This window comes from Crocuta crocuta, unplaced genomic scaffold (assembly GCF_008692635.1).
Source record: "Crocuta crocuta isolate KB4526 unplaced genomic scaffold, BGI_CrCroc_1.0 scaffold388, whole genome shotgun sequence".
Classification (NCBI taxonomy): Eukaryota; Metazoa; Chordata; class Mammalia; order Carnivora; family Hyaenidae; genus Crocuta; species Crocuta crocuta.
The window spans coordinates 145,380-162,453 of NW_027528867.1; the positions used below are offsets into that span (position 1 = coordinate 145,380).

The window sequence follows — 17,074 nt, forward strand, 5'->3', positions numbered from 1 at the left end:
ACTTTGGCTCAGGTCATGATCTCACAGTTCATGAGTTCGAGCCCTGTGTCGAGCTCTTTGCTGACAGCTTGGAGCCTGGCGCCTGGCGCCTGCTTCAGATTCTGTGTCTTCCTCTCTCTCTCTCTGCCCCTCTCCTGCTCACACTGTCTCTTTCTCAAAAATAAATAAACATTAAAAAATTGAAAAAAAAATCTTGGTGATGAAACTAACGTAACACTGTGTGTCAACTACATGTCAAAACAACAACAACAACAACAACAAAGCTTGCAAATTAAATATCCCCAGGTTCCCAGCTGCAATTGGGCAACTGTGTCTACGATTGGGCAACTGTGTCTAAAGAAAATTTTCAGAAGGCAGAGCTTCCACAGTCTGGAGCCACCTCGAGGAAAGGAGACTGAAACCTTGCTACCCTTTCTACCTACGGGAAGCTGGCTGTCACTATACAGAAAGTGACACTGAACAACCTGTGGCCTCAGCTAACCTACCACTTTGGGCTCTCTCTACTATTGCCTCCCTCCTCACCACCTCTCTTGGTTACAATATTCAGTTACAAGAATTCTAAGAGCCAATTCCTGCGAAGACTCTTTTCAAAATGCTCCTGTCACCCATATTCCACTCCCAGTCAACAGAGCGACTTACAATCGGATCTGCCCCGTGGACAAAGCGCTGGCAATCCATAGTAGGTCCAGGGCTTTGAAGGGCACCAACACAAAGCTGACGTTGGCGGGCAGGTTCTTGGCACTCTCGGGGTACATGAAATGGTGAGTAGTTCGGCTGCCAACATCCTGCTCAAAGCCCACGGTTGGCGCCTGATTCATCCTGCAAGGACAAGAGGGTGACATGAGAACAAACCACCATGGAAAGTGGTACAAGATTTTTAAGTTTATTTTTAAATGTTTTTTAATTTATTTTTGAGAGAGAGAGAGAGAGAGAGAGAGCAGGAGAGGAGCTGAGAGAGACAGAAACACAGAATCTGAAGCAGACTCCAGGCTCTGAGCTGTCAGCACAGAGCCCAATGGGGGGCTTAAACTCGTGAACTGCGAGATCATGACCTAAGATGAAGTCAGACGCTTAACCAATGGAGCCACCCAGGTGCCCCATTAAAGTTTATTTATTTATTTTGAGAGAGAGAGAGAGAGAGCAAGTGAGAGAGAGCAGGAGAGGGGCAGAGAGAGAGAGACAGAGAAAACTTCAATCAGACTCCATGCTGCCAGCACACAGCTCCATGCAGGGCTTCCATGAACTGTGAGATCATGACCCGGGTCCAAAGCAAGAGTCAGGTGTTTAGCCAACTGAGCCACCCAGGTGCCCCTGGGCAAGATTCTTAGAGGCCAATTTGGTTCTAGCCATCAAAAATATAAATGGGTGTACACTTTGACCTAGCAATTCCATTTCTAAGTACCTATCCTATAAAAAATGGTTGCATAAGTCTGCAAAGACAAGTGCACAAAGATATTCACTGCATTAGTATCTACAGTAGTGAAAAGAGGAATCAATTTAACAAGAACTGGGTAGCTTGGTCAGTTAAAGTTCCAACTTGGGCTCAGGTCATGATCTCATGGTTTGAGCCTTGTGTCGGGCTCTGTGCTAACAGCTCAGAGACTGGAGCTTGTTTCGAATTCTGTGTCTCCCTCTCTCAGCTCCTCCCCTGCTCGCACTCAGTCTGTCTATCTGTCTCTCAAAAATAAACAAACATTAAAAGAGAGAACTGGTTAATACATTTTGGTGCACTTATATAACGGAACACCATGTAGCCATGAGAATGAGTGAATCAGATTTACTTGTACTGGTACGAAATAAGTCCAAGAACTATTCAGTGAAAAAAAAAACAAGTAATGTGAGGTGTTTATCCCATTTCTTTCCTTTTAATATATATCTTTTGAATACTACTATGTGCTGCAGGAAGGAATTAACAACACAGGAAAGGAAAACTTAAAACTAGATAGTGTGATATCATTTTTTGTACAAAAAAAAAAAAAGGAGGCACACAGAGCAAAAGGAAGAAGGAAGAAAGAAAAAAACATACTTTTAATGTGAATAAAAAAATCTGGAAGAGTATTACAATTGGTAACAAAGGTTACTCTTGGGAAATGGGATGGGGAGGGGTAATTCATTTTTTAGTATATAAATTTATTTCAATTTTTAAAAATGTTTTATTTATTTCTGAGAGAGAGAGAGACCGTGAGCAGGGGAGGGTCAGAGAGAGAGGGAGATATAGAATCTGAAGCAGGCTCCAGGATCTGAGCTAGCTGTCAGCACAGAGCCCGACATGGGGCTCGAACCTACAAACTGTGAGATCATGACCTGAGCCAAAGTCGGACGCTCAACTGACTGAGCCACCCAGGTGCCCCAACAATTTTTTAATGTTTATTTATTTTGAGAGAGAGAGAAACAGAGAATGAGTGGGGGAGGGGCAGAGAGAGAGGGAGACCCAGAATCTGAAGCAGGCTCCAGGCTCTGCGCTGTCAGCATGGAGCTGATACCGGGCTCGAACTCATGAAATGAGATCATGAGCTGAGCCAAACTGGGATGCTTCACTGACTGAGCGACGCAGGTGCCCCCTGGTATATATATTTCTATGCTTTTTCCCTAATAACAAGATATTTATTACTCTTACAAATTTCTTTCTTTTTTTGGAAAAGAACAGCCTTCTATGGCTTCAACCTTACCTGGCTGCTCTGTCCTCTTTCCTAGAAGACAGTGGAAGCAAGATAAGAAGTTGAAGCATTCCCTCAGCCCCCAGGATGGATGGCAGCCTCTATTCCACCAGCACCAGCCACTCTGTCCCTGTATGTCAGCGGCTTATCTGCCTTTCTATTCCAAGGTCATGAGGGATGCTCCAAGTTCTGACAGTGCCCACCTGGGCTGTCCACTGGTGATGTGCAGTGTTGGTGTGTCTCTCCCATGCTGCCATGGAAGAACTCAGAAACCCGGAGTGGGCTCACCACCCTCCTGGGTATAATAAGCCCAGAAGGCTTCTACTTCCTTTCAATTTGTGCAAAACATAGGATCAATAAAATCAAAGCTTCCTCTTTTGGTGAACATCTTCAAAACAGGTGATCCAGCTTTAAACAGAGACCTGTTGGTCTTTTCTGCTGTGATCATGTATGAGAACATTCCTGTCTTGTGTAGAGCACCTTGCAGAATCATGACTGCCCAGATAGATGACCATAACCTTGCCCTCCAATGGGGACAAAGGGACCTGGGAGAGAGACAGCAAAGTCTCCATGTGCTTTCCCAGCTTTTTACGCCTATTCTGTAAAACCAGGATGAACGTTACCTGTACTTAACATGGCTGGCACCACTTAGCTGGGCTGGGTGAAGACCTCCTGTGTCACTGGGGCTCCCACAATGCCTTCCTCCTGCCCACCTCCCCTTGATGGCACAATCAGTAAGAGCATGTCCAGGATGCCCCACCACTGCTAGTCATATTGCTGTAGCTCTCTGGTTCCCTTCCCTGAGGGACTAGAGAATGTTTGGGGTTGGGAAGCCATAAAGCCTGAGAATGGCCTGATTTGAAACTAGAGAGTGAGTCTTTGTTCTTGGCCACTTCACTTTTAGTTCGGCTCAAGCGGAAGCCTAGAATCTTCTCTGCAGGACCAACTGTGCTCTGGCCTCCATTTCTTTAGGTTAACTGCCCCTCTGCCTCCTATCTGGGCGCCCCTCTGTTTTCCTGGTCTTTAGGGTTCAGAGATATCATCTCTTAGAAAGCCTAAAACTATCTTTTCCCATATATTAATAACAGTTTGCTGGGGCTACTAGAGCTCTACACACAGCACTGGTGTCCTTTATCATCAGAGCCACAGTCTGGGTCTGCCTCCTGTCACATCAGCCCTCGGGTCCGTGAGGAACAGAGCGGTTTAGGATGGTGTTTCTCAGCTGCCTGGGGTATGTCACAGGGTAGCAGGAAGTGGACGACTTGTTGGTGACACTCAAGTTGGCTGGGGCCTGGACTGGGCAGGAGCTGGGGTCAAGGTTCACTGTGGTGAGTACCTAAGGAAAAAACCTCCTCTCACCTGACATGGAGAGGCCAAACTTGTCCCATAGATCAAAGGGCTACAAGTGTCCCAGGTTGGCCTCTAAAGACACCCTCACCCCACCCCACCCCCACCATCTGCCTTTTCCATTGCATCTGTAGCCACAGTCTTGAGGAATACCCTTCTTAGACCTGGCAGGCAATATCATTGCTTCTACCTCCCTCAGGTCTCTCTCACCTGCTGGGCAGGCACCAGCTTTCTAAAATCTGAGAAGGAATGGAGTAAGAGTTCTAAAAAAGATGTTTCAGAGCCTCTAAGATAGAAGGAAGGAACACGGCATGATTTTGAGGACAGGATTTTGCTTTGAGGCTCTGATTCATTCTGAAGAAGCCAAGCCCTAGAAAGGCGCCAGAGCAGGATACAGGTTGACCAACATCTCCATGATTCAGGGGAAAAGCATTCTAGAATTCTATCTGTTCCTGGTCGCCTCTATACACCAAAGCAGCACCTGAGGGCAGAGGCAGGGGAATGGTGGATGTGCATTCATGTGTAGGGTTTGGTATCTGGTCACGTAGTCTCTTTCATTCATTCATGTATTAGGGTGAGCCTACAATCTGCCAGGTGCTTGTTCTAGGTCTGCTGACTGGCTGAGTGAGGCAGGACCAGCTCAACTCCATTTGAAGCTGTCAGCAGGGCTCAGAAGACATATAGAAGGAGGAGGCAGCTGGGGGGTAGGGTAGAGAAATATGGGTACAGCCATCATCTCACTGTAACTCAACTCGACAGGGTCTTTTGTTGGTCCTGCCAGGGACCAGGGAGGTGTCCCCAGTGGTTCCAAACCAAGACATGGTTATAAGGAAAGAGTCACCTTCACTACCATCAGGCTGTTTGTACAGATCACCAAAAAGCAATTCAATCTGGGTCACCCCTTCCACAAAGCAGTTCTGGGGTCCACTCCAAAACACACATCTCCTAGCCTGGTCCCTGTGAGGGAACATCTGTGAATTCCTTTCTGCAGCCTCGCCTGACCAGTATCACCAAGGTGTAATAGCAGCCAAGCCTTTTTGTCTGCTTCTACCCTGGAGCTTCCCAGTCACCACTGACGTGCATAATGAAAGCATCCACTTAGTACAGATGGCAGGGCAGCAGAGGCAGGAGCTTCAGGCACTCAAGACCATTTCCCTGGGCTTCCTGAGAGTCCTAGGGCTGCACTGAAGTGATGGATGCCTCCTTCCCCACTCTCGGCCACTGTCTCTGGGTAGAGAGAGTCCCCTCTCAAGCTCCCAGCTTGCCTCTCTTACATTCTGAGTGCCAGCAATTGGAGGATGGGGAGAATCTCAGGTGGCTCTGGGTTCCTGGATGGGGCCTAGCAGACCTCCTCTCCCCGCCACCCCCTTCTCAACATGAGAAAGGTTTTGCAAGGAACGGTGAAAGCCTCAGAGACACACTGCTGCCTGGGTGTTGCCATGGAAACAGCAACAGTTTCTAAGACAAAGCCCTTCCTTTGCTTCCTGGGAAACCTGGTCTTTCTGCAATGCTCATCCTAAGAGATGCCTAGTGAAAACTTAGCATTTTCAGTATCTTTACTCTTAAGGCTCTTTTTCCACCAAGGAGTGGGATGGAAGGATCCCCACTGTGCCATTTCCTGTCCCCAAGTCTAAGGAAAAAGTCAGAAAACACAGGTTCAGGAACAGAATGAGCAGCCTGGGTTGGAGTTACAAGTCTACCATGTAGCCCCTGTTCACCTCCAGGCTCATAGCTCTGTGTCTTTGTCCGAAATGAATGCCTTTCCAGCCCCTCTCCTTTCCTCAAGGCTGGGGAGAGATGTTTGTTAAATGAATCTGCCCCACATAACCTAAACCTTATGAAATAAAGGTGAGGGACAGCAGCCTAGAGCAAGCACTGAGCAGTTCCTCTTCCTGCCCAGGACCTCAGTCTTCTGCAAGTCTGCCAGGAGGAACCATCTGTGACTATTAGTCAAGACATTAGTGTGGGGCCCTCACTCCTGGCCCAGCACTGAGGGGACCAGGCAGGTGGGAGTTTTCACCAGGGAACAACCAGGGGTCTACTCTCAGCCCTTCGGAGGCGTTCAGGCTCAAAACTGAGTGCAGGCCTCAAGCAAAGTATAGAATGGGAATTCTGCCTCCCCATCTACCCAACAAATAAGAGCGAGAGACTCAAGCCTTTACAGAAGGTTCTGGTATCAGAGGCTCACAGCAGTGGGCAACTCCTACACTGCCAGACAAGTCTATAGAGGCTAGTGCCTCCTTATGGAGGCCTGTCCTGGGCCCATCCTTGGGCTCCCTGGGGCTTACCTCATGATGAAGTTGTGCCCATCCACATCTGGACCGTAGCCAGAGCCCCGCAGGTTGCCCGAGTTCCCCACCACGGCACAGCGCCGGCACTGGTGGGGGTCCCGGAAGCGGTAGGGGTTCTCGCCTGGCACTATCTGGAACAGCTTCTCCAGTACCTCGTTGGTGTTGTGTGACTTGAACTGGGGCTGCAGCATCTGTGGACAGGAGGGGAGAAGGAAGGAGAGGGAGGGGTGAGCAGGGAGGGATTCCTGCCTGTCTCCCCTTCCTGCCCTCACCCTCTAGTCTCAGTCAGGGAAAGGGAATTCTGTCTCAATAGTGAGGACGCGCCCCCTCTCCCACACAGCAAAGTTCCCTTCCGAGGCGGGTTCCCTGCTCATCAGGCGCATGCTCTAACGCACTGGAGGGGGGCTCAGGGGTCCAGGGGTACTGCAGAGCAGAGATATCTGCTGGGCTCGTCATGCCTGCAGAGGCCCCTGCTCTGCTGTCCTCTCAGGGAAGTTATGAGTCACAGGAAGAGTCATTTTGAGGTGCAGTTAATGTGGAAAACCCTGCCAAGCTTCGAGGGCTCATTCCTAACCTGCCTACAGATGGCGCCTCTGGGACTCAGACTGAGGGCTCAAGGTTAGGAAAGCTCATCTTGATACTGAAATCTTGACAGGGATAACTGGAGTCACCCCCCTGAGCCCTGGGGGAGAGGAGTGGGGAAGGCAGAGAAGTACAAAATTCTTTCAAAGTCAGAATGGCTGGAATGAAACTGGTTCCCTGTGCCTCCCACCACCAGTAACTGTGGAAGACCATGAAATGAAGCTGGGGCAGCCCTCAGATGCCAACACACCAGGCAAGTAACTGCGCAGGAGTGAAGTGTCAGATGGGGCCTATGAAAAACAGGAGGTCCCATCAAAAAGGAGTGAGTTGACTGCTGCTATGTTGGAATGTGAGCATAAAAGCACCAAATTTTCCAGTGTTTCAAGAGAAACTGAAAATACGGATTTCACATGAACTATCCTGATTTCCTGAATGTTAACTAATGCAAATATTTAAACTTTTTCTTAATGTTTATTTATTTTTGAGAGAGAGAGATACACAGAGCACAAGGAGAGGAATGGCAGAGTGAGAGAGAGGAAGACTCAGAATGTGAAGCAGGCCCCAGGCTCTGAGCTGTCAGCACAGAGCCCGATGCGGGGCTCGAACCCATGAACTGTGAGATCATGACCTGAGCTGGAATCGGATGCTTAACCAACTGAGCCACCCAGGGGCCTCACTAAATGCAAGTATTTTAGAAATACTGAGCAGGAGCACATGAGTGGCTCAGTAGGTTAAGCATCCAACTCTTGATTTTGGCTTAGGTCACGATCTCACGGTTTGTGAGTTTGAGCCCTGCATCGGGCTCTGCACTGACAGCAGGGAGCCTGCTTGTGATTCTGTCTCCCTCTCTCTCTGTCCCTCCCTGGCTTGCTCTCTCTCTTTCTCAAAAATAAATAAAACTAAACTAAAAAAAAAAAAAAAATCCACTGAGCAGACTGGACTTGGCTCACAGACCACAAATCGGTACAGTAGAAACTAGGGCTTTAAAATGCTCTATGGTCAGAGCCATAACATGGGGACTGTGGCTGAACAGGAGCTGCTCAGGGGGATAGAATAAATGAAGGGGATGGAGTGGGCCTACTTCTCTTCCTCTTCTCTTAGCACAGGAACACAGGAAAGTTTCCTAAGAACAAGAATATGAACTGAGGGTGGAGAGGAAGCTAAGCTTGAGATAAGAATTTCTAAGTTCACAGCAAAAGGGAGTGACTGTGGGGAATAGGAGAGAAGTGGCTTCTGCTGTGTCTTGGCTGAGACACACACTTGGTGCTTAAACAGCCCTGAGTTCCATCTCTACGGGAAGGAAACTTGGCCTATCCATTGGTCTACTTCTGTCTACTTCTGCCCAGGATCCTGTTCTGGCTCTAGGTGGCCACCACCTCAGGCAAGCTCTATGCACTATCTGAACCTTGCTTTTCCTCACAAAATGAAGGCTGTGACTAAGACGAACAGACGAACTCTTCGAGCCCTCCAGGCTGTCACAGGAATGGCCCATGGGGCTCCTGGTGATCCTTGCTCTGTAGATTTCCCCATTCTTAGGGACTTGGACAGGCTGAGCCCGGAAGCAGGGTCTGTGAGTTGCTCTGATAAGCCTGATCACAGGAGCCCCTCCTCACTGCTTCCCTAAATGTGAGAAGGAGCAGGGAGTCGTCATCCTCTCTATTTGCCAGCTGGGGAAACCAGGAGGTGACTCCCAATCCCCTAGTGGGGAATGCAGGTGGCCTGCGGGGCCCTGGGCTAAGCACTGACACTGCTCCACCTGACACAGTGTGGCAACCAGATGGCCCCCGGAGAGCCTGGGGAGTGACATTTCAGAGATGATAGGGATGAGGTAAAGGGAGTTAAAAGCAGCAGAAAGGTGACAGGATCCAGATGAGCAGGGTGGCTCAGGCATACCTGTCCACTCACCCCTTGCCCTTCCTCTCCCTTATCCCCCAAAGGAATGGACAATGTTTTCTTATCCCAACCCAGAAGAAAGTCTCTTCCAGCAATTGTAAAAAACTAAGTGGGTGGCCTGCATGGTGTTTAAAATTCTTGTGAGCCAACATTTACAAATTAGGATATTTAGCAAGAAACTGTGGACTTCCAGTTTCTCCTGAAGGGTCAGAAAAACCAACAGTGATGGGTCACATCCCTGCAGAGCACAAGTCTGCTGCAGCTGAGGGGGGCTGCCTCCTTTACAAAGGGCGGATGCTCTCCCCTCCATGGTCCTTACCTCTCATCATCTTCCTTCTTGGGGCCTGTATCTCCTATGTTACCTCCCTGGCCTAGTAGGCATTTCTGGTCTCTGCTCAGCTTCTACAGGCACTGAAAAGTAGTTCTCTCTCCTTCCAGCCCAAAGCTTGCTCTGCCTTTCAGAATTTGTGACCTTAGCAAATGGCTCTGGTCAAATGGACCAAATGCTTTGTCAAGGCTCAAGAAGGCAGACAGCTGAAATCCAAGAGGGGGGTTGAAGAGTGACTCCCAAACAGGGGGACAGAAAGGGCAGCAAAGGGGAGGTAGGAGGGGCCGCAGCTCTCACCATCCACCACCTCTGGACATCTGGAGGCAGATCCATGTTCTCTCGTGTCCACACAGGGGAAATGTTGCTGTTGAAGTGGCTATCAAACCAGTCAGAGGCACCGGCGTCACCCATGCAGCGGCGGCAGGCACAGCTTTTGCCGGGGAGCCCCTCCTTGCTGAGGCGCTGCAGGCCAGCATAGCCAGGCACCAGCTTTACCCGGTGGGTCCCGCCCAGGGCCCCAGAGTCCAGGTAGGGCAAGGTGGCCATGCTGTGGTGGGAGTAGGTGAAGAGCAGTGACATGATGAACACCAGCAGGAAGGCCACAGAGAGGAACCACACCCGCAGGGAGCACTTCATGGTTTGGCGCCCCGGGGGGCTAGACCACCGGCTTGGTGGGCAGAGGGGTGTCACCGTGGCCACTCCTTTCCCAGCTTACTAATGGGGCAGCCACAGGGTAGCCTGCCTCTTCTGGCACCACGTGCAAAGGGCATAGGGGCACGTGCTGAGGAGGGTATAGAGGCAGGGGTCCCTCACCACACCCTCCCTCAATGTAAGGAGAAAGAATGTAGGCAGGAGTGGCTCCCCTGTCCCTGGGCCACTCGGGCCCCTGCTTATGGCTTCATCGGGTCTCTCTGTTACTAGCTGGGCCACAGAGGCTCTGATTCTCCTGCCGACCTGGTGAGGGGGAGGTCAGTCCATTCCAGCCCTCTAGTCCCTTGGGGTTGCTGGCTGCCAGCTCCGGGGGCCCCCCTCTTTGGTGGCTCGAAATGGTCCAGTCTGGGGCATTCGGGGTCCTTGTGGTTCATGAGCAGACACGGAGGCGGCCCCTCGTCCCCTGCAGTGGGGAAGCCTTTGAACCCCAATCACAGCAGAGAGCACATGAGCTTCAAGTGGCCTGGATTCCATCCAAGAGTTGTCCCCACCTCAGTTGGCCCTCCTGGCCCAAACCCTCCACTGGAGGAGGGAATGATGCCCCAGTCCTGAGAGAAGAAACCCAGAAAGCTCTGTGGGTGTCAGAAAACTCTCCTGCAGACACCAAGATCCTCCTTGCACTAGGTTCTGCCCTTCCGCTTCCCATTCGAGGCGCTGCTCCCTTCTCTTGATGGTCACAGCCCCAACTGTGGTTGCAGGGGGGCTCACAGAGCACCTGCTCCTGCTGTGAGGTCCTCCAGAGCCTGGGGACAGCTGCTGCTCAGCGGGGATCTGCTGTGAATGCCGGCTGGGTCAGCTGAGCGTGCGCCGAGCTCCCTGCCAGGGCCCAGGCCTCCTTGGTACCGCTGGCCCAGCCTCACAGGCTGTTCTGCCCATCCCCACTCCCCTGAGGCCTGCTGTCCCGCTGTTAGCTCGTGCTAGCAGTAATCCTCTGGCAGGTTCCCCCTTGCTCTCGTCAGATGCCAAGCTGCCACAGCATGACCCTGAAATTGCAGAGAGGAAAAGTAATATGCAGATAAATCGCACACATGCACACATGCTCTCCCCTAGCCCCGCCCTCAATCCCAGAGGGGACAAAGCTAGCAGGAGAGGAGACGCCCACTTAACCAAAGGGTGAACAAAAGAAAGGGCTGTCCCTCTTACCACCCACAGATAGCTCTCCGGCCTGCAGAGGAAGAGATTAGCCCGCTCTCCTCACTTATCAGCCAGAAAGTAAACAAGGACATAAAGTGATTTCCTTGGAGTCCATGGCGAGTCACTGGAAGGACCAGGTTCAGAAAATTCTTAGTCTAGCTGTGTGAGGTTAATTTCAGGTGAAACTGAAGATAAAATGGCCCAGAGAAAAGATCACAGGAGACTGCAGGTATGGCTCCCCACCCTGGTGCTCTCTACCCTCTGAGTAGTTTTGAGAAGCCCCTCTGTGCAAGAGAGGAGTCGGTGGGGGAGGGCTGGGCTTCTGCCCTGGGATTTGCCTTCTCCTTTCCTGGGTGTGGGCTCTGGATGAGGCATTCCTGGGTTAGCTCAGTGAACTATTAACAATCCTTCCAGCTCTGGTGTCAGGATCCAGGGGTGTTGGGCTCAGTGCTCCCACCACACAGCCATCTGGACAGTTGCCTTCATCTGTGTGTTTGGATGAAATGAACGCCAGGGTCCCTGGGGGCACAGGCAATCTAAGGCCTTGGGCTGCCCTGATGGGCAAGAGCAGGAAGAAGAGGCTAGCAGTTTAGGGATGGACTCTAAGGAAAGGAATTTGAATCCATGCCATGTGCAAAGGAGCCTGGGCAAAAGTCAGAGACAAGGTTGAAAGTAGAGGCCCTGAGCCCTGGCTCCACGCCATAGGGATCACTTAAATCTGGCCGCCTGCCCGTCCTCACCAGCTCTTCTCCAAATCCAGTTAGCCCCAGTTCTGACCTGGCTCCTGGGCCTCACAGCCCTTTGCTGAAAGCTCCAGCCAGCCAGCTCTTCCAGGGTCCTCTGGCTGCAGCCAGCAGCTTCAGAGAAGGCCTCTCAGACTCTGTGTTCAAGAACCTCAGCTGCCCCCTTCACTCATGGCAGCTCAAATTTCTGGAGCCAAGCCAAACCACAAAGCCATCAGGGAATGGAACTAGCACGTTCCAATAAGGAAAACATCATTCGGGGTGGGGTAACAGTGATCACAGAAGTAAAGGAACTTGCCTAAGGTCACAAGCTTGTGACTGGAGGTGATAATAATAGACCTGTGTCCAGGTCTATCTGGCTCCAAAGCCTGTGACTGGTCAGGGCACAGAAAGAGGCCTGTGAGTTCTTTGAACTACCAAAGGGTTCAGGGACAAGTGACAAGGAGACACAGAAGGTGGTTTCCAGGGCCTAGAGTGATGCTTCCCCAACATGTCTCACCCAGGGTGCTTGGCTCTGATTCCCAGGGGGCCAGCAGCACTGGCTCCAAGGTGCTTTGCTTCTGATGTTTTACTGCACCTGTTTGGAAGTTACCCAGTGCTGACCCTTGAGAAGTGCTTTCATACACCTTGTTTCCTCCAGTGGACTCCCCATGCCCTTCAGGTGCCCACTGCCTAATTCTGGTTTCTCCCCTCACTGCTGCTCTGATGTTTCCTGTGAAGCCCATGCATACACACACCAAGAAAACAAAGTTGGAGGGAAGGTGCATGCTCTGGTACCCACAAAGGGAAGCAGACCAGTCTTCAGGAGGCACCTGGCTGCTGGGGACTTGTTTGTTCATTCAGCAGATATTTAATGGGCTAGCACTGGGCATGGGAACAGTGTGGGACTGGACACACCCATCCTGTCCTCACAGAACTTCTGATCTAGTGGCAAATACAAAGGGAAATTACAAGGAGCCATGAGAGAGAACAAAGAATGCAAAGAGAATGAAGAGGAAACAAGACTGACCTGTTAAACATAGAACAAATGGGCCCATGAAGCAGGGGAGGGTGGTGAGGGTATCAGAGAGGAAGGCGCAGAAGGCTGAGGGCTGGCCACAAAGGCTTTGAAGGGATTAGGATTTACTATGAATCTGACAGCAGGGTTTTGAAGAGGGCCGTATCATGACCTGATTTACATTTTAAAATGGGCTCTTAGAGGAATTAAAAAAAAAAAAAAAAACCCTCCTATTTTACCCCCTCCACCTCTCCTCTGGTAACCATCAGTTTATTCTCTATAGTGAAGAATCTGTTTCTTGGTTTGTCTCTTTCTTTTTATCCATTTGCTCATTTGTTTTGCTTCTTAAATTCCACATACTAGTGAAATCATATAGCATTTGTCTTTCTCTCACTGACTTATTTCACTTTTAACCATTCATCTATTGATGGACATGGGCTGCTTTCATAATTTGGCTATTGTAAATAATGCTGCAATAAACAAAGGGGTACATGTATCCCTTTGAATTAGTGACTTTGTATTCTTTGGGTAAATACCCAGTAGTGCAATTGCTGGCTCATAGAGTAGTTATATATATATGTATATAGGTATACACATACATATATATGTATACATATGTGTGTCTGTATAAATTTTTTTTAAAGGATTCATGTGCAGCAAGGAGCCCAACGTGGGGCTTAAACTCATGACCGACATCAAGACCCGAGCTGAGATCAAGAACTGGACCTTTAACTGACTCATCCATTCAGGCATCCCAGTTCTATTTTTAACTTTCTGAGGAACCTCCATACTGTTTTCCACAGTGGCTGCACCACTGTACATTCCCACCAACAGTACATGAGTGTTCTTTTTTCTCCACATCTTCGCCAATACTTGTTTCTTGTATTGTTGACTTTAGCCACTCTGACAGGTATGAGGTGATATCTTATTGTCATTTTGATTTGTATTTTCCTGATGGTAAGTGATGTTGAGCATCTGTTCATGTACCTGTTGACCATCTGTATGTGTTCTTTGGAGAAATGTCTTTTATGTCTTCTGCCCATTAAAAAAAACTTTTTTTAATGCTTATTTTTGAGAGACAGAGAGAGACAGAGTGCGAGCAGGGGAGGGGCACAGAGAGAGGGAGACAGAGAATCCAAAGCAGGCTCCAGGCTCTGAGCTGTCAGCACAGAGCCTGATGCAGGGCTCAAACACACTAACTGTGAGATCATGACCTGAGCTGAAGTCGGAAGCTTAACCAAGAGCCACCCAGGTGCCCCTCCTCTGCCCGCTTTTTATTTTTTTATTAAAAAATTTTTTTTAAATGTTTATTTTTGGGAGACAGAGACAGATCATGAGCAGGTGAGGGGCAGAAATGGAGAGAGACACAGAATCTGAGGCAAGCTCCTCAGCTGACAGCTGAGAGCCTGACATTGGGCTCAAACCCACAAGCCATGAATCGTGACCTGAGCTGAAGTCAGATGCTTAACCAACTGAGCTACCGAGGTGCCCATGTTTAAATTGGATTATCTGGGGCGCCTGGGTGGCTTGGCTGGTTAAGCGTCTGACTTCGGCTCAGGTCATGATCTCACAGTTCGTGGGTTCGAGCCCCGCGTCGGTCTCTGTGCTCACAGCTAGCTCAGAGCCTGGAGCCTGTTTCAGATTCTGTATCTCCCTCTCTCTCTGACCCTCCCCCACTCACACTCTCCCTCTCTCTCAGAAATAAATAAAACAAAAAAAATTGGATTATCTGTCTTTTGGGTGTTCATTTGTATAATTTCTTTATGTATTTTGGATACTAATTACTTTATTGGATATATCGTTTGCAAATATCTTCTCCCATTCTGCAAGTTGCCGTTTAGTTTTGTTGATAGCTTACTTCATTGGGCAGCTTTTTGATGTAGTCCCAATAATTTGTTTTTGCTTTTATTTCTCTTTCCTCAGGAGACATATCTACAAAAATGCTGCTATGGCCAATGCCACAGACCTTATTGCTTGTACTCTCTTCCAGGATTTTTATGGGGAAAAAAAAAACTAACAGTACCAAGAATTGGCAGAGGATGTGGAGTATTAAGAACACTCACACACCACTATTGGGACAATAAGTTGGTACAATGCTTTGGAAGATAATTTGGTATTACTTAATAAAGACAGAATAAGGATATCCCAGCGGTGTTTTGTATTTTTTTGTTTTATTTATTTATTTTTTAATAGTTTATTTATTTTTGAGACACAGAGAGACAGAACATGAGCGGGGGAGGGGCAGAGAGAAGGAGACACAAAATCTGAAACAGGCTCCAGGCTCTGAGTTGCCAGCACAGAGTCCGATGTGGGGCTCGAACTTATGAACCGTGAGATCATGACCTGAGCCAAAGTTGGACGCTTAACCGACTGAGCCACCCAGGTGCCATGTTTTGTTTTGTTTTTTTTATTTTTTTTTTTTAATTTATTTCTAGGAGAGAAAGAGAGACAGCGCGAGCAGGGGAGGGTCAGAGAGAGAGGGAGACACAGAATCTGAAGCAGGCTCCAGGCTCTGAGCTGGCAGTCAGCACAGAGCCCGACGCGGGGCTTGAACCCACAAACCGCGAGATCATGACCTAAGCGAAAGTCAGACGCTTAACCGACTAAGCCACCCAGGCGCCCCCATGTTTTGTCTTTTAAAAGAGAAATTAAAAACCATCTTTCTCACAGAAAACACAGTGTGGAAACAGAATCCAAGAGTAGAAATTTCCCTTAGTTTTCCTGAGCTAATTCATTTTATGACTTCCTTTGTGTGAGTATCTTCAGAGATTAATCTTCCTCAGGTTTAGGTGGGAATGAATGCTTTCTCTCTGAAAGGCTAAATATTTAGAATCACTGAATAACAAATCCAGGGTATTCAGCCTGCTTGTTATTCTAAGCAGATTTAAAGCTTAAGGTGAAGCCTGACAACAGGTTAAATATACTATTTCATTTTTTCCCCCAAATCTCACCCCTATTTGAGACAATCTATTTTTTCCCCTGGGGTTTAATTCATATGCAATAAAATGCAGTGTCTTTCAATGTAAAGCTTGATGAATTTTTACCTATGTGCACTTCTGTGTAGTCACCCATTAGAAAACACAGAGCAATGTCCGTTACCCCTGAAAGTTCCCTTGTGGTCCTTTCCAGTTAATATCCAGCAGTCCACCACTTTTCTGATTTCTGTCACCATACGTTACATTTACTTGCTCTTGAAATTCAGAGAAACGCATATTACGTATTCTTGTATGCCTGGCTTCATTTGCTCAGTGCAGTGTTTTGGAGGTTAATCCACACTGTACGTATTTGTGGTCGGTTCTTTTCCATGTTTGAGTTGCTTCCAATTTTGGGTTGTTATGAATAAAGCTGCCCTGAACTTCTTGTATACATCTTTTTGTGGACACTTACTCTTATTTCTCTTGGGTAAATACCTGGCAGTGGAATTACTGGGGCATAGGATGGTGTACGCTAAACTTACTAGAAACTATCAAATAATTTTCAAAGTGGCTGTAGCATTTTATATTTCTTCCTGTGGTATACTGGAGTCCCATGTGTTCCATGTCCTTGAAATTTTCTGTTTTTAAAATTTTAGGCCTCCTGGTAGATGTATAATCAACTCTGGTATTTCTACTACCATACATATGGACATATGCAGCAAGAGACATACAAGGATGTTGAAGATACTACTTGGTAATAACTGAAAAATGCAAATAACCCAGATGTCCCTTAGAATAAAATGGGTAACTTGTGGTACATTCAAGTCATATAGAAAAAACTCTAGTTTCAGACATCAACAGGGATGAACATGACCAAAAAACTACTATGTCGAGCAAGAAAAGTAAGTCAGGGATGAATGCCAATAGTAGGAGTTCATAAAAGTTCAAATGTATGCAAAACTAGGCATATGCCTCTCTATATATAGAAGATAAAACAATAGAGAGAATCAAAGAAATGACGTAAAATTCAGGAAATTCCTCTGGAGGGACGGGAAGGTACGTAAGATCAAGGAGGGGCCTACAGAGGCTTTGGAAGTACTGGGTAATGTGTTACTCCTTAATTTAGGTGGTGGGAACAGTATTTTTATTTTGATTCTTTTTTAAAAATTTATTTTGAGAGAGAGAGCAAGTGAGAAAGTGTTCACGAGTGAGCAAGCAGGGGAGGAGCAGAGAGAGAGAGAGAGAGAGAGAATCCCAATCAAGCTCCATGCTCAGTGCAGAGTCTGATGCGGGGCTTGATCTCATGAACCATGAGAGCATTACCTGAACTGAAATTATGAGTTGGATGCTTAACTGACTGAGCCACCCAGGTGCTCCTATTTTCATTCTTTAGAGAGGGAGAGGGAGAGAGAGAGAGAGAATACATATATGATATAAAATTTCCAGACTAGACCAATTCATAAAGCAGTGGTTGCC

At 48.2% G+C, this 17,074-nt stretch overlaps 1 protein-coding gene across 1 annotated transcript in view; it reads right to left on the minus strand.

The window, feature by feature from the left end:
* Nucleotides 1–17,074, minus strand: part of ST3GAL2 (ST3 beta-galactoside alpha-2,3-sialyltransferase 2) — a 45,555-nt gene that overhangs the window by 3,565 nt on the left and 24,916 nt on the right. Inside the window, exons 2-4 of the mRNA XM_077756327.1 lie at nt 9,396–10,792; nt 6,293–6,486; nt 640–819 (exon numbers count right to left, since the gene is read on the minus strand). Of these exons, the coding sequence (XP_077612453.1) occupies nt 640–819; nt 6,293–6,486; nt 9,396–9,734 (713 nt within the window). The 5' untranslated portion in view covers nt 9,735–10,792. The remainder of the gene's footprint in view (nt 1–639; nt 820–6,292; nt 6,487–9,395; nt 10,793–17,074) is intronic.